The sequence below is a fragment of the Hyperolius riggenbachi genome, chromosome 6, assembly GCF_040937935.1.
Source record: "Hyperolius riggenbachi isolate aHypRig1 chromosome 6, aHypRig1.pri, whole genome shotgun sequence".
NCBI lineage: Eukaryota > Metazoa > Chordata > Amphibia > Anura > Hyperoliidae > Hyperolius > Hyperolius riggenbachi.
Window position 1 is genome coordinate 31,395,305 of NC_090651.1, and position 18,177 is coordinate 31,413,481.

At 44.6% G+C, this 18,177-nt stretch overlaps 1 protein-coding gene across 3 annotated transcripts in view; it reads left to right on the forward strand.

Moving 5' to 3' along the window:
- The first annotated feature begins 549 nt into the window (after positions 1-549).
- Positions 550-18,177, forward strand: part of OSBPL9 (oxysterol binding protein like 9) — a 214,765-nt gene continuing 197,137 nt past the window's right edge. For 2 of the 3 annotated variants that reach the window (XM_068239067.1, XM_068239068.1), the window contains exon 1: positions 550-756. In XM_068239067.1, coding sequence (XP_068095168.1) covers positions 646-756 — 111 coding nt within the window. In that variant the 5' untranslated portion in view covers positions 550-645. Of the gene's footprint in view, positions 757-944; positions 964-18,177 lie in introns of those variants that run through there. The other variant, XM_068239069.1, reaches the window with a different exon arrangement.

An 18,177-nucleotide genomic window follows, 5' to 3' on the forward strand; every position in this document is an offset into this window, starting at 1 on the left:
AAATATGACCAACGTGTGTTAAATTTTTCCCTAATTATGAAAAACATCAGAAAAAATTGCTTGTGTCTCTATATTATGAAATTGTCGATCTACCACACGCCATACAATCTTGCAAAAACAAATTATCAGACATTTCCACCACTCTTGAGAAAAATACAAAAAAGTGAAATCTGATTGGAATTTTCACTCAAATTAAAAAACTTTCGATTTTTCTAAAGAACTGTTGTTTTTATAGAATTGCTGTAAAATTGGATCATTTTATTGTATCGTGTGTGGCTTCCTTTACTGACTTATTGTTCAGTGATTTTGCCTTTATTTCTTAATAAAAATTATTTTATTAAATGTATATTTTTTGCACAATATAGATATTTTATAAAATGTATCGTGCAGTATGTGGTATTCTGCACAATAACTGCAGCATCTCTCAGCTCAGCATCCTTCAGTGCAGCATCCGAGCGTCGCCTAACAACGGCTTGGACCACAGCGTGACGTCTGGGACTCCGCCCCCTCCGTGCTCTCATACAACAGGCCGCGCCCACTTTCCTCGATCGACCCCGCCCCGCTCCCTAGAGCGCCTCCGCACTGCCCCTCTCCGGTGACGCCAGCGCCACGTCAGGACGTCTGTTGTTATTCCGCGGTCCCAAGATGGCGTCTATCATGGAGGGTCCGCTGAGTAAATGGACGAACGTGATGAAGGGCTGGCAGTACCGCTGGTTCGTGCTGGACTACAACGCCGGCCTGCTCTCCTACTACACGGTGAGGACATGGCGGGGGAGCTGGTGACAGGCGCGGAGCTATCCCGGGGCCAGCCAATGGCAGCGCGGGGCTGCTGGAGCTGCGACCAATAGGGGAACGCCCCTACGGACTGCAGCCAATGAGCGGAGAGGAAGGCGCGCGTGCCGCCCCAGTCCCGGGACATGTGTGCTGTCCAGGCCGAGCTGCCCCTGTTACTTGGCTGCCAGGGTGGGCTGCTGGGGGGCTGAAACTCTCACCATGTTGCTGGGAAATAATGATGGGGTGATTTTGGGGTTTTAGTGCTGTCTGTGCCCCTGCTGGGGTTATTTCCCTTACTTCCTGATTTTCTCTCCACTGGGAATTTAAAACCCAACTACACCCTAAACGTTAAAGGCTGTTGAGTGGTGCAAGTTTGTTTGGTACTGAACTTTTTGAGTTAAAGGGGCACTACAGCGACAAACTGTAAAATATATGTAAACATACAAATAAAAAGTACATTTTCTCCAGGGTAAAATGAGCTCTACTTTTCTCCTATGTTGCTGTCACTTACAGTAGGTACTATATAGGTAGAAAAAAAACAACAACGTTTTGTAAGAAATAATACCTTTTAATGGCTAAGGGCTGGTGCACACCGAGTGGCTTTTTGGGCGTTTCATTCAGCTTGCGGCTGCGGATCTGCTTGGTCAATGTATCTCAATGGGGTGGTGCACACCAGAGCGGCAGGCGTTTTGCAGAAACGAAAAATGCCTGGGTGAGGCATTTTTTGGATTTCGGATGCGTTTCTGCCTCAATGTTAAGTATAGGAAAAACGCAAACCGCTCTGAAAAACGGCACTTCAGAGCGGTTTTGCAGGCGTTTTTGTTACAGAAGCTGTTCAGTAACAGCTTTACTGTAACAATATATGAAATCTACTATACTGAAAACCGCAGCAGCAATCCGCAAAACGCTAGCAAAACGCCTCATAAAAATAAAAAAAAGCGTTTAAAAATCTGCTAGCATTTTGCGGATCTGCTAGCGGGTTTTGGTGTGCACCAGCCCTAGCAGAGTTAAATGATGCAAGCTTTCTGGGATCTAGTCCCCTTATTCGGGCATATTTCCAGATGTATGGAAATATGCCTGAAGAAGGGGACTAGATCCCAGAAAGCTTGCATCATTTAACTCTTATTAGTTAGCCATTAAAAGGTATTATTTCTTACAAAACGTTGTTTTTTTTCTACCTATATAATTTGTTTGGCTAACACGGTACAGAAACTTTTTTGCTACTATCACAGTAGGTACTAGAAATCTAACAGAAGTGACAGGTTTTGGACTAGTCCATCTCTTTATAGGGGATTCTCAGGGATATATTTATTTTCAAAAGCACTTAGTGAATGGCAGTTACTCTGTCCAAAAACCTGTAGGGAGCAGGGAAGCTGGCCAGCATCATTGTTAAAATCCTTTTTAGGGAATATGCTTATAAAGAATAAAAGCCTTGCTGAGAATTCCCTATGAAGAGATGGACTAGTCCAAAACCTGTCACTTCTGTCAGATTTCTACTACCTACTGTAAGTGACAGCAACATAGGAGAAAAGTAATTTACGGCTCATTTTACTCTGGGAAAATGTACTTCTTATTTGTATATGTTTGCACATATTTTAAATTTTACAGCTTTTCGCTGTAGTGACCCTTTAAAAAATAAAGTGTACCTGTGCACCTTTCATACAGGTGTGGTGAAAATGTTAGCAACTTTATAATATTTTGCAACTGGTTGCAAAAAAAAACGTATACTTATAGCTTAACCATTGATTTCAATGTATTTGTATCAGAAAATGCAACCCAGCCAAACCCTATTCTCACACAGAGCCCTCCTCTACTGGGCAACTGATAACTCCCCCCCCCCCCCCCCCCCCCCTCTGGAGGGAATAAAGAACCCCCCTGGTGCGCAACTGATAACTCCCCTTGAGGGAACTAAACATCGGCAGGTGCAAATAATTACAGCTGGGAAATGTGAAGGAAGGCGGGGCATGTGGAGTCCATTGAAGTTGCAAAATATAGGTAGCAATATTTTTCATTACACTGGCTTAATTCCCCAATTTAGATGCACATATTGTTATTAATAATCTGTGTTCCCCACCCTCTAAGTCAGTTATGGTGATGTACTGCAGGAGTATTAAAAGTTAATAATTGACTTTTTTTTCACAGCACAGTCATATAGCCGCCGTTAGGGAAATTGCAGTGCTCAAATTTGGCCTTAGGAAAAAGGAGTGGTGAGCCATTCACAAAGCATTGCAGCTTGCTGGAGACTGGCCGTTCCCACAGTAGGCAGAAGCTGCTGCTGAGCACAGACTTGCTTTTGTGGGACGAAGTCGAAAAATGACTTCAGAAATCTAATATGACTCAATTTAGAGCTGCCATTATGTCAGCATGAGCCAACATTCCTCAGCAACCGTATCCGCATCTTGTTGAGTCCATGCCAAGAAGAATATCAGCTGCGATCAGAGCTAAAGGTGGATCAACTCCTTATTAGAGGGTGTCTCTAATTTTTTGGCCACTCAGTCAAACAGTTGCCAAAAAATTAGAGACACTCCTTATTGGAAAGTAAAGTAGTCCAACAGTGATGTAACAACGCAGAGTTGCTTACATAAGGAATTATTATTATTATTATTATTTAGTATTTATATAGCGCCAACACAGTGGCGTAACAATAGGCCCTGCAGCCCATGCTACCGCGGGGGGGCCAGCTCGGGGCCGGTTTGTGGGGGCTGGAGGGTGGCAGCATGAGGGGAAAGCCTTGGCCCCAGTCGGTGGGGAGAGGGGAAGTTCCCCCCCCCCCCTCTCCCTCACCTCGGGAAGTTCCCCTCCTCTCCCTCACCTCAGGGCTCTCCCCTCCAGCTAGATTCAGAGTGGGCGGCGGGCAGATACATACCTTCTTCCGTGTGATCCACAGCAGTTCACACATCCGGAAGTGACGTCAGCCGCTAGAGCAAGGAGTCTGCGGTGGAACGCACGGAAAAAGGTATGTATCTGCCCGCCGCTCACACTGTAACTAGCTGGAGTGGAGAGCCCCGAGGTGGGAGAGAGGGGGGGGGGGGGGAACTTCCCCTCCCCCCGCCGACTGTGGCCAAGGCTTTCCCCTCATGTTGCCACCCCTCCAGCCCCCACAAAATGGCCACGAGCGGGCCCCAGGGAGGGGGGGCGCCCGCTCTGAAATTCTGCAGGGGGGCCCGGTGGGGCCTAGTTACGCCCCTGCGACAACATCTTCCGCAGCTTTGTACAGAGTGTATTGTCACTAACTGTCCCTCAGAGGGGCTCACAATCTAACCCCTTTCATAGTCATATGTCTAGTGTAGTGTATGTATCTTAGTCTAGGGAAACCCACACAGACACGGGGAGAACAAACTAACTCCTTGCAGATGTTGACCTGGCTGGAATTCGAACCGGGAACCCAGCGCTGCAAGGCAAGAGTGCTAATTACTATGCCACTGTGCTGCCCAAGAAGTAACTACTTTAGACAAAGTAGTTACCACGGAAGTTAATGTCAAAAGGACAACTGTAACAAGAGGCATATGGAGGCTGCCATGTTTATTTCCTTTTATACAATACCAGTTGCCTGGCTCTCCTGCTGATCCTCTGCCTCTAATACTTGTAGCCATAGCCCCTGAACAAGCATGCAGCAGATGAGTTGTTTCTGACATTATTGTCAGATCTGACAAGATGATCCGCGTGCTTGTTTCTGGTGTGACGAAGACACTACTGCAGCCAAATAGATCAGCAGGGCTGCCAGGCAACTTGTTTTATTTAAAAGGAAAGAAATATGGCAGCTTCGACAAGTTTCTCGCTTCAGTTGCCCTTTAAGTGACTTTGAATGAGGGTTGATCATGGATGCAAGAAGAGCTGGTACATCTCTGTACATCTGAGATGACTCCTTTAGGACTTATCGCCCAACAGTATCTTGGGAGTTTAGAGAGTGGCAGTTGAGAAAAAAAAAACTTGAAGCAATGAGGACTATTTTGGTCGAAAAAGGCTGGTGGACGAGAGAGGTGAAAGGTGAGTGGCATGCATAGTCCGCAGCAACAGGGCACATTATGGTATGACTTTATTCAATGCTTGTGCAGCACAAAGCATATCCCAACGTACCCAGAGGAAACCCCCGCAAACCTGCAGAGAACATACAAACTGTGTGCAGATAGTGCCCAGGCTGGGATTGCGGTACTGCAAGGCTAGAGTGTTAACCACTAAGCTACCTTGCTGCCCCATATTTATATAGTGATGCCACATGAAGATTTAAGTAAGGTATAAGAAGAGTGAGAGAAAGAGAGGCGGAAAGAAATACACAACCACTTTCCTCACTTCCCCATCCTGACCTCTGCACTCAACTTTTCATATATATTTTCTTTTTATATGTATGTATATGTAGTCTACTTTTTATATGTATTTTCTTTATATGTATTATATGTGTGCACGGATGCAATGCCTTTTTTGCTTTTTATATATAGCAAAGTATTGGGTCTGCCGCATTTTGCTGAAACACACATGTATGTGGACAGATGAAAACTGAACCATAAGGGTAGGAACACAGTATACAGAAACGCTAACGTTGCGGAAAATGCACATAATGCAAGTCAATGGGAAAATGCCTATGTTTGCGTTCTGCAATGTGTTTTTTTAATGCTTGACTTGCTGCATATTTTTCCAAAATGCATCTACAACACACTTAAAGGGAATATCCAGGCAAAAAAAAAAAAAAATAAAAAAAAAAGTTTCACTTACCTGGGGTTTCTCCCAGCCCCATGCAGCCATCCTGTGCCCTCGTAGTCACTCACTGCTGCTCCAGTCCCCCGCTGGCAGCTTGGCGACCTCGGAGGTCGTGGGCCACATTGTGTACATTTTTACGCATTCCCGCTAGTGCAGGAACAGTAACACATACATTTGTACGCGTTAGTGGTTCCATGTGTACATTTTTACGCATGGAACCACTAACGCGTAAAAATGTATGTCTTATTGTTCCTTCACTAGCAGGAATGCGTAAAAATTTACGCAAGCGGCCCGCCGACCTCCAGGGTCGGCAAGCTGATAGTGGGGGACTGGAGCAGCAGTGAGTGACTACGAGGGCACAGGATGGCTGCATGGGTCTGGTAGAAGACCCAGGTAAGTGAAACTTTTTTTTTTTTGCCTGGATATTCTCTTTAATGAATGTCAATGGTGACGCAGAGGTATTGTGTATTAGTGCGTTGTTTGTTTAAAAATCTAGAGATTAACATAAAACACATGTCAAAAATGCATACGAAATGCATATGCAATTTATATATGTGAACTGCAAAAGCATAAAAAAGCAAAAAAATGCTGCGTGCAAACCCATATGCATCAAAACTCTAACTTCACCTTTGCTGTAAAATGCAGTTTTCTACATTTGGCAGTTTTGGAGCTTTGGAGTGTTGTGTACATTTTAGATCCTTCTGTGTCTTGGCCAGTTTATTGTGAAGCTGTACATACAATACATTGTGAATGGAGCGCTGGTTTATTGTCAAGGTATATACCAGGGCTGTGGTGTTGAAGCAATTTTGTGTGCCTGGAGTCGGTGATTTCATAAACTCGAGTCGGGAATCAGATGATTTTTGTACAAAATCCAGAACCCTGCTAAGTATTTAGACTAAGGAGTCGAGGATTCGGAGTCGTAGGGCTCGTTTCCACTATTGCGGTATCGCCTGGATTCCACCTCTGATGAAATCGCATGCGGATGCGATTTCCCCATGCGATTTTTGCTGCGAATTCGCATAGGTGAGGGTATATGCGATTTTAACCATGTCACTGCCTGTGTGAATTTACATTGGTACCTATGCAAATTCGCGGCAAAAAACGCATGGGGAAACCGCATGCGATTTCCCTATTAAATACATTGCATGCGATTCGCATGCATTCCACTCGCAGGCGAATTCTGCGGCTCTTTTGTGCGTTTTTTCACCGATGAAAAAAAACGCACCTCAACAACGCTACAGTGGAAACAGGCCCATCCACTTTCATTACGTGTGCGAATCCGCATGCGTTGGACGCATGCGGATTCACGATAGTGGAAAAGAGCCCTGAGCCCTTTTGGGTACCTGGAGTTGGAGTCGGTGGTTTCATAGACTGAGGAGTTGGAGTCGGAAGATTATTGTACCGACCCCACAGCCCTGGTATATACACTGTACATTGTGAATGGTGAGTGGAGCATTGGTTTATGGTGAAGGTATATACTTGCAGTGACTGATGTATGAAGCGCTGTGAAGATGTTCTGGGCTCAGATTTCTTAGATCAGCTGGTATTTGATTTCTTCCTGTGAGCAGCAGCCTGGTTCATGTTCCAGTTTTTATAGATCAGCCCTCGCATTGATGTCTTTGCTTTGCTGGTAGTGCCTGCAGGGGAAATGGCAATGTCTTGCCTCTGGTTTACATGCGTTTTGTTCATGTGTTTCTGCACAATCTGATCTGTAGGGCGCCGCGTGTCATTGCTGATTGACCTTGGCAGTGCACTCACCATGATACTTGTAAGCAGACCACTATAGATCTATTCTGGTACACACCGTGCAATTTCCCGTCAGATAGATTGGTCGAATCGGTTATTTCTGACAGGTTCGATCTGATTGCCGATTGTTTTTTTTTTTTTATCACTTTTACAATTACTTCTATTATAAGAAAAAAAAAATCGATCCGAAAAATGAACAGGAGTCAGATTGCAGCTGTTGGAAAGATTCAATTCGACCAGTCTATCAGATGGTAAATTGCACAGTGTGTACCAGGACTTATGCTGGGAATCCATGATGCGTTTTTTTTTTGGACTATTTTGCCGTTCGTGTTTCAATTCGTTTTTCCGCTCGATTTCCCGCTCAATTCTCTTATCTTTTCTGATCAATTTCCGTTCACTTCTATCAGAAATCGAGTGGTAAATGATCGAAAGTGAGATCGGACATGTTGGAAAATATCTATTGAACCATCTGTCTGCCTCAAAAACGCATTGTGTATGCAAAGCATAAGTCTCACACGTGTAAAGTTTTTATTGAAGTGGCTGCGATATAAACCAGTAAACATTTGTAGTTTGTCACACTGTAAGTCACAACATGCTATGCAGTGTTTTGCTATTTGAGGCAGGGCGATTCAGTTTAGTTGTGATTGTGGGAAAACTGCACTGTTAAAGCATAACATGGCCTTCTATGTTCTATTTTTTGTGCTTCCATTACAGCATGCTGGATTAATACAGGTACACTCACTAGATGAAATTATGTCGAGGTGGCTGCGAAAAGCTGCCTCTGCCGGGAGCTGCCTGTGCAGCGATCCCGCGACAGATCTGGCGTGCTGGATCATCCCACCCAAACGTTGCCCGACTTCATTGCTTTTGCCCACATTCTGGCCATTCTGTTGTGTGCTGCATGTAGGCCACCTGCCATAGTGACAGTACACATCGCTAGCCTGAAGGCTAGTGACATGTCTGTACAGCCTCATCCACACAATGTTGTCCCAGGGATTGTGCCCCAATCCCTATCAGGGGATATTTAGTCTGATGTGTGTATAAGGCTTTAACAACCTCGGCAGACCTCGAGGCCTTGGTGTTGCTTGTCAGGATCAGGCTTGATCCCACAGGTGGCACTTCAGGGTACAAGCGCTCTGCAGGTATACTGCTCTGACATAGAGAGCCTGTACATGAAAAATGGGATCCGCAAAAAGGTGGATACACATACACAATGCTTGTCCCCAGTGAGGTTGGGACTCAGGACTCTTCAGGGTCTGAGTGCTGTGCAGACATGTTGCTAGGCTACAGCTGAGTGATGCCCTCTGTTGCTATGGTGGGGGAGGAAGGACAACAGCGCAGCACACGATGAGGTGAACTTTAGGCGGGGGGGGGGGGGGGGGGGTTAAAGTTATGTTTGGTTTTAAAATCACATGCTTACCCTTAAGAGAGGGAATCCTCACTCGCCTGAAGCCCTCTGTTGCAGTGTGTGGCCCCCCCTCCACATGCTTCTCCTCTTCCTAAATCGTAGCCGCACAGAAGCTGCCATGGCAGAAGCTGCGTGGCCCCGGCTTACTGCGCATGCGCTGGCAGCTTCAGTCGGCTATTGTGTGGCCATGATACAGGAAGAGGAGCTGTGTAGCCCTGATGTGCTTAGCGACAGTGTCTTGTCACTAATGTTTCGGCTGCCGCACTCAGTGACGTGGTGTTAACGGGGCCTTACACAGCACTGGACAATAAATAGGGTTACAAACCACAATGTATAGGAGCGGCAGACAACACTAGATCAACAAAATACTAGAATACAAGATTTCACAGCATAGGAGAATATGGGTATGAGGTGAAGTTCATGCAGTTAATGGAGTGATGGTGTTAGAGACCAGGAATAGTGATGGGCTCATGAGTAGTTACCTACTCGAATTTGTGATTCAAATGAGGCTTAATTGCCTCATCTGTGTGCATGGGAGACGGGGTGTTACTTACCCAGAATTTCGTCGTCTTCTATGCGGGACAAGCCAGTTGCACGCGGCCTATGGGACGCTTTACAAGGCTCAAAACCGCACACTTCCTCCTTCAAGCCGGAAGGAGGAAGTACGGTACTGAGTCTTGCATTGCGTCCCATAGGATGCGTGCAAGACATTTGGGACGCATAGACGATGCAATTCTGGGTAAGTAACCCCCCCCCCCCCCCCCCCACGTCTCCCAGCCGCACAGCTGAGGCAATTAAGCCCAGTCAATGGGGTGGTGCACAATGAGGGTGCATGATCAAGTGGGAGCACAAGGGTGGGAGAGAGGACCCTGACATAGGCTTACAATGTAAGAGAGCCGGAGGCACATAAGGTAGAGGGACGATGCATAGGTGCTCAGTGGAAAGGATTGCAGGCATGGGCAAACTTGGCCCTCCAGCTGTTAAGGTACTACAAGTCCCACAATGCATTGCAGGAGTCTGACAGCCACAGTCATGACTCATAAAGGCAAATGCATTGTGGGGCTTGTAGTTCCGTAACAGCTGGAGGGCCGAGTTTGCCCATGCCTGGATTAGAGCGTAGATGTGTGAGGAACTGCAAGCGTGAAGAGGTGTGTTTTGAGGGCTTGTTTAAATGTGTTGAAGGAGGGGGTGAGCCTGATGGGGATTGCAGGAAGTTCCATAGAGTAGGGGCAGCTCGAGAAGTCCATGGGAATATGTGATATGCAGAGTAGTCACATGTCAGACTTCGGAGGATCAGAGTGGTCGGTAAGGTGTGTACCTGCGATTTAGGAGTTATCCCTGTGTTGTTCTGCCCTATGATGAGGGGAAACAAATGAGGACCTGTAGATTCCCAGCTGCAATGACATCAGTAGAGTTGCTCGTAATCGAAAACTATCAGTGGCTGCTATAGGCGGCTGCATAGGTAAGTCAATTCCCTTCCGCAATGACAGATTGCTGAAGAAGGGGCTGACAGTAAGGTACTATGATACTGTAAACTTTCACCTGAAATGATCAAGGACAGTGTGTTTGGATGGTTTGAAGTGCGTTAGGGTTATGAGATGAGAGCTTTTCCATCTGCTTGCTGTATCATCAGTGGCTTGTTTCCATTTTCAGAGGGGTGGTAGAGAAAACTCCTTTTAAGGTGGCCATACGCTCAACGATATTCTCATTCAATTACTTGCAGATTTGATTCAACTGCTGGGAATTGATTCCCCAAAATGTCAGATCAATGTTTGATTGATTTAGACAAAAAATCGATCGGACATGGATGGAAACATTAAAACAATCAGGTGGAACATTATCAGATCGATGGCTTTGCCCTGCATCGATCAGTGCAACTCTGCAATTCAATTGTTTTTCAAAAGATTCCCTGCTGGAATCCAATGCTGGGTACACACGTTGAGATTCGCGGTTCGATTCGATTATTTCAAACATGTGCGATCGGATTTCGATCGTTCCTGCCGTCAATTTTGCATACTTAACATAAAAAAAGATCAAAATCCAATCGAGCATGTTTGAAATAATCGAATCGATCCGTTTGATCCTGAGAATCGAACGGGAAATCTCAACGTGTGTACCCAGCATAATGAAAATTGATGTGCAGTCAGTGTGCGAATCAATTATTTACAGAAAGGAGACCGTCAATGCGACCTGTTTTGGGCCGAAATTGGTTGCATTAATCGATCGGACATGCTGCAGGATGGGCGTGTCTGTAACAGCGAGCGATATCGGGACATCGCATATTGGAGCTGTGGCCTGGGACATGTCGTCTGCAAGGGGCTGGAGGAAGCCCAGCGTTAGTAGAGCTGTGGGGAACTTTTTTTTTTTTTTCTTTTTTTTCCTTGATGATTCTTTTAAGTATTTGGCAAGCTTTAAGGTGGCCACACACCATACAATTTTTTTTAAATATGCGTTCAATTCAAGAATTGCGATCAATTTTTCTGACTGGTCATATTTTTGAAATGATACAATGTACCACACACCTATGTAAATTTTTTTTTCCCCAATGATCATAAAAATAATTGGAAACTCTGAGGAAAAAAAATGACGCTCTAACACACACCATACAATCTTTAGAAAAACTGAAGAAAAAATAAAAATGTCCAGCATTTCGTATTGATACAAATTGAAAAAAACTAGAAATCTGATCAGTTGTTTTCAGTCGAAAAAAAAAAGGATTTTTTTTTTCAGGAGATCCGACCATATTTATCGCATTGCCGTAAAATCGGATCATTTTATTGTATCGTATATATATGTGTGTGTATGTATAATTTTTAGCAGTTATTGATCTTTTGCGTTATTTCCAGTGTCCTCCTCCCTAAACTTGTGTTGAAGGCGAAAAAAATAATTCTTTTACCATTTCCTCCTTCCTTTCCATCTGCCTTCCCCAGTAGTACAGAAAAGCCTGAGGCCGATCTTCTCAGCAGCCAGAGGTTGAGCACTTAGTTTCAGTCTCATAAATATCCCATAACTGGAGCGATATTGGCAGCGTTTCTTAGGCAGCGGTGTGTTTGGCAGCAGACAGTCTGCGCTCTCTGCAGGGCGATAAAGATTCGCTATATGAGCAATGGCAGCTCGCTGCTTAAAGTACCTCTGAAGTGAGAGGCATATGGTGGCTGCCATATTTATTTTCTTTTAAACAATACCAGTTGCCTAGCAATTAAGCTGATCTTTTTGGCTGCAGTAGTGTCTGAATCACACACCTGAAACAAGCATGCGGCTAATCCAGTCAGAAACACCTGATCTGCTGCATGCTTGTTCAGGGGCTATGGCTAGGTATTAAAGGCAGAGGATCAGCATCAGCCAGGCAACTGGTATTGCTTAAAAAAAATAATTATGTCAGCCTCCATATCCCTCTCACTTTAGGTGTCCTTTAAAATGGAATTGAACTTATGAATTGTTAACAGTTTTTATGATCATCCTCTCCTCGTCTGGCCACCAACGGGAAAAAGGAATACTTAAAGTGGTTTAAAACCCTGACATAATATTCAATAAAAACATGTTTTCCTACTTTTTATATGCCATACGGTTATCATAATTGCTTTTGTGCATAAGTATTATTATTCATTTATAAGTTATAGCTTCCCAAAAGTACAGTTTTATTCATTGCTGTTTTGCAGGCAGACAAGCTTTCAGTGTCTCTCTGTGTCCAGCAGCTTCTCCACAGTCAGAGAATGTGTCACATTCCTCACTTGATACATTTAAATACAAGATAACATTATCTAAAGTTCAGATGTGTCTGCATTTCACTACACTGAACTTTCAAGCTTTGTGTGTAACCCTTCGAATGCTGGGCTAGTAAAAAAAAAAAAAAATGCTGGTTGCAAATAATATGCTGTAAATAATGTTTTAGAGCAAAGATTAAATGCAGGGTTATATTCTACTTTAAAAAAAAAATGCATTCCTTTTCTACTCCTTCCTCACAGCCCATTGTATTTTGATAGCCAAGGAAGTACTATATATTCTGGCGTATAAGACTACTTTTTAACCCATGAAAATCTTCTCAAAAGTCGGGGGTTGTCATATACACCGGGATTGTCTTTTATATGGTGGGTGCTGAAACTTCTGAGCCGGACTGGAGAATCTGCGGTTGCTGCATATGGTGGGGGGAGGGGGGGCTCAAAAACGTCCGCGGCTGCATCCCCACTGCAGCAAGGGCGGTGCTGTACAAGTATGGTAGAAGAAAATCCACTCACCAGGATTCCTGGAAAGAAATGACATAACACGGTCCTGATGACGAGGTGAGGGGGGCTCCTCTCTGGGAAGGGTTTGTATACCACAACCAGCCAATCGCCGGTAAGGTACATCACTTGCCGTGATTGGCTGGTTGTTGTATACTGGATACCACATACAGTACAGCACTAGTATCTGTACCTGTTTATATAGTATAGCACCAGTAAATATAGTACAGTATACAAATGTCCAGGAGTTAAGTCTTATAGGGCGAGTATATCCCAAAACGTATATTTTAACTGGAAAAGTTGGGGGTCGTCTTATGTGCCGGAATATACGTTAGCTTTTCCAGGTGCGCCATATTTGCCAAATTTGGGCACCAGAAATGGGCTCTAGTGAAGTATCAGTAAAATTACTGGTATTTTACTATTGGGCAATGGTAATTCTGATTTTTAACTCATTGTAATGGTGCCCATACATGGTCCAATTTTTTTCATTTTTTTTCCATTAGATTGTGAGAAAACGCGGAAAAGCCGCCGCATATGCCAAGAACGAGGCGGCTGATTCCGCGTCCAAAGCGGCGGTTTGCACGCATGGACACGCGTCTGGTAGTATGGTGGAATGCGGAAAAGCCGCCGCATGTCCTGACAGCAAAGCGGCTGTTTCCGCGTCCATCGCGGCGGTTTGCATGCAGCAGCGTGTGCTTGGTGTGGCTGGGTCTGTTAGTGCATATAGGCAGATGGAGAGCTACGTGCGCGCGGGCCTGAACTCAGGACCTTTATACCAGCAGGGGAAGTGTCAGCTGATCAGGAAGATCAGCTGATTCCTGCAGGACTCATGATTGGCTGAATGGCTCGGGCGGGGCAGCAGAGTTCAGCTACTATATATTCTGCTGCTTGTCAGTTGCTGGTTGTCTGCCATTGCTAACACTTGCGTGAAGGCACTCAGACCTTAGCTAGACCCGACAGTGTGCCAGAACCGGCTGGAGCTGGGAATCAGATTCTTGATAGCTTAAAGTACTAATTGAATTGTATTATTTGTTAGACCAGTTCCAGGGTGTTGAGATCAAGGTCCTCACACCCCAGACTAGGAATACTGTGTATCTTCTGTGTATTCTCTAGCATAGTTCCAGGGTGTTGTGAATACGGACCTCACACCCAAGACTAGGGAACTGTATTATCATTTGTTATACTCCAGACTAGTTCCAGGGTGTTGTGAATACGGACCTCACACCCCAGACTAGGTTGTGTTATTACTGTGTTACGTTAGCCCAGTTCAGGGCAAAGCCTTACATATCAGCAGCAGGGCTTCCTGCAACTACAGCCTTGGTCCCTCGCTCAGGGGTCCACAGGCTACAGGAATATCACTCACCGCTCAGGGGTGAATTCCTCGGGAGTATAGGCCGCCAGCTCCTCTGGTGGTCTTTACTCAGAGTTGTTACTGTTGCACCAAACACTTCCACTCTCTCTGGTGTCTAGAGGTTAGACATATCTGATTATTGACGATTCCGCAGATCCTCAATAATCGGGTATATCTGTATTCTTGGGGATACTGCGGATCGCCAAGGATCAGATTCTCTCTCTCTCTCTCTCTGGTTGCTGACACCAATCGTTACATAGATAATTTTGTTTGAGTATTCCGTTTGATCCAATATACAGATTTTTCCAACATGTCTGATCGGATTTGTATTGAAAAAAAAAACTGGGTAATCGTTCGTTTTTCTTGAACGAAAAGACAAAAAGATTTTCAATTTGAACGCTTAGGTTGGAAAACAAAACAAAACGGGATAAACAAATGTTTTTATTGTAAACACTTCCCCCCCCCCCCCCCCCCCCCCCTCCTAACAGACTTCAGTGTTCTCCCCAGGAAATTTTCCCAGCCGGGTGGCATGAAAAAGTAGCCGGGTGGGGCGAGATAAGAGAATGCAGGGCAAGCGCTTCTCTGCATAACTCTTACAGCATAGGAGGAGGTGAGCCGATGACAGCCGGGTGCTCACCAAAACTAGCCGGGTGGAGCATCCAGCTAAAAGAGCCTGGGGAGACCATTGAACTTGCACCCATGCCTAAAACCTCCCTAGCTGCCCCCCTTCCCTTGGTGCCTAACCCTAACCGACTCCCTCCCTCGATTATATAATATGTTCAAGTTCTACATTGTATCGCAATGAGGAGTGTGCAGTGGATGGCTTGAACCCTCAGAGGTGTCACAACTCATCCATAGTATCAGCCAGTATCCCCCCTGCTAAGTGGTACAGCTCAGGTGTGCTGTCAGCGTCTGGTGAGCAGCTGGATCCAGTGATGTGGCTATTATAGTGCACAGGAACAGTACAAGTGTGACACATATTGAACTTGTGAGGGTTTCTCGTTCAATCAATCAGCCTCGTTACTGAATAATGAGTGATGAGTTTGCTGACAGCTCAGAGTCACCGGGGAAGGCATCTGATGAGGAATGATGAAAGACTGAGCTGTTATTGCTGCGATGTTAGTGTTACATCAGATGGGTGGAAGGCTGGAGAAGGGAACTGGCTTCTAAATAACACTCTGCTATCTAATAACCCTTATCTCACTCCGGGCTCATTTCCCTTACGTGTTCCATGTGACAAGTCACGTGTGTCCAGGTCACACGCTTATCACTTTATTGCCAGGACATCCTTGCATTTTCTGGTAAATGCTTGTTATTTCAGATGTGTGTTTTTTTTAGACAGTACTGTCCTCCAAAATCCGGGGTTCAAGACCGCCCCACTGGGACCTGATCCGCAGCAAGCTTCTTGTGTATTAAAGGGACACTATGGCGAAAAATTTTAAAATATGTGCAAACCTAGACAAAAAAGAGGTACATTTTTTCCAGAGTAAAATGAGCCATAAATTACTTTTCTCCTAAGTTGCTGTCACTTACACTAGGTAGTAGAAATCTGACAGAAGTGACAGGTTTTGGACTAGTTCATCTCTTCATAGGGGATTCTCAGCAAGACTTTTATTCTTTATAAAGATATTCCCTAAAAAGCATTTAAACAATGATGCTGGCCAGTTTCTCTGCTCGCTACACAGTTTTTTGGCAGTTGGACAGAGCAACTGCCATTCACTAAGTGCTTTTGAAAAGAAATAAATCCCTGAGAGTCCCCTATGAAGAGATGGACTAGTCCAAAACCTGTCAGATTTCTACTATTTACTGTAAGTGACAGCAACCTAGGCGAAAAGTAATTAATGGCTCATTTTACTCTGGAAGAAATGTACTTATTTGTATATGTTCGCACATATTTCAAATTCGTTTTGTCAGCATTAAGTTTTAGCCAGTTATTATTCCTCCACTCCTGAAGCTCAGCTAAGCATGCATTTATTTGTGGAGTAGGGTTTGCGACGCCAAATATATGTATGTATAAGAGAAAAACCCAAGTTGCACAAGGATATTGAAATTAGTCCTTCATTATAAAAAATGGGACACTTAAAACGTATTAAAAGTAAAATGGGGGGCGGGGCAGGAGTGCAACCTAAATACATATGTTAATGGCCGCCATACAAATTATTTAATATATATCACAAACAATCTTAAAGTCTCTAACCTAAGTAATACGTCTATGATATCACAATGGGTGGTGAAATATATGAATACAAATAATCTATGCAGTCAGATAATAGAAAAACTCTACTAAATAAATAGGAACAAAGTGCAACGTGCATATGGATAGAAAAGTGCACTGTGCCTTTAAGGCGCAATGGTTATATCGCGCTAAGCTGTGCGGAAGTAAACTCCACTAAATATACACAATCTCAACAAATAGCCACCAATATAGTGAGGTTGGAACAAACACCCCCCCCCCAAAAAAAAAATTATTATTATTATTATTTATTGTATTTATAAAGCGCCAACATATTACGCAGCGCTGAACATTAATTTAGGTTACAGACAATATTTAGGGGTGACATACAGCAATATGACAATACAGGAATACAAGAAAACCAGATCACACAGCACAGTATGAGTACCAGGTAATGCTTAGTCAGTCACTGGATGGAGCATGGAGATCACGCAGCACAGTATTACTACAAGGTAATGCTTAGTCAGTCACTGGATGAAGCATGGAGATTAGGCAAGTTAGGTTCACTCAAATGCATGGCATGGGTTCACAGTAATGGAGGTGCCAGATCAGGTAGGACACAAAAGGAGGAGGACCCTGCCCAAAGGCTTACAATCTAGAGGGAGAGGTAAGGACACGAAGGGTAGGGGACCAGAGTTCAGCTGTAGGTTTAGAGCACTTGTGAGGGGTAGTAGGCCAGAGTGAAAGGGTGAGTTTTGAGGGCTTTCTTAAAGATGTTGGAGGGAGGGGGCTGCCCTAATGGGTGGAGGTAGGGAGTTCCATAGTGTTGGAGCAGCTCTTGAGAAGTCCTGGAGGCGTGCATGGGACTGGGTGATGCGGGGGGCGGTTAGGCGAAGTTCATTGGAAGAGCGGAGTGAGCGGCTAGGTGTGTACCTCTGAGTAAGATCGGAAATGTAGGTTGGACAGGTTTTGTGGACAGATTTGTAGGTCAGACACAGTATCTTGAATCTGATTGACAAATTGCCCCAGTTGTACAAAAGGTCAGTTACCAATAGGGAAATGGTTGTGCTGTGGAACACATCCACTCTAAAATGGTGTGGATCGGTAAGTGACAATGAAAGGACACTGTGCAGAGGCTGATAAGCCCAGAATGAAACTCTAGGAGAGCGGTAGCAGGAGTATACAGAAACCATGCGGCCTCTGAAGAAGTGGGTGTAGCCCACAACGCGTCAAGGTCCGGTGGGGGGGAGTGGGGGTGCATGCTGCGGTTGCCATAGCCCTACCACACACTGATATCTCTCTTCCTTCTGGTGCATAGCCCTCCTCCATTCCATACCAACAAACATCACTAGCCTGTGGGCTAGCTATGTATGTCACCTGAGGGATCGAGTCCTGAAAGAGAAACCGTGACCAAGAACTGAACTTCATCCAATCAGTAGCTGATATGCCCTTACCCATAAGAAGTCTTTTCTTTTTTACAGACTGATCATCAGGGGGCTCTGTAGGGCTGATATTGTGGTGAAACCCCTCCCACAAGAAACTGTGAGGACCATGGTCATGGCAGTTTCCTGTCTGTGAACCTCGTTGCATTGTGGGAAATAACAGCTATTTTACAGTGGACAGCTGTTTACAACAATTTGCCAAAAAAACAAGCAGCATCTCCTTCCAGTGACATCACCTGCAAGCAGTAAAGATGTCGCCATGTGATAAATGTCAGAATGTAAATCAGGGATTTAAACGATTTTACAATGGGCAAACACTGACTAAATCATTTATACATAATTATTGTAAAAATGAAGCACTTTTTTTT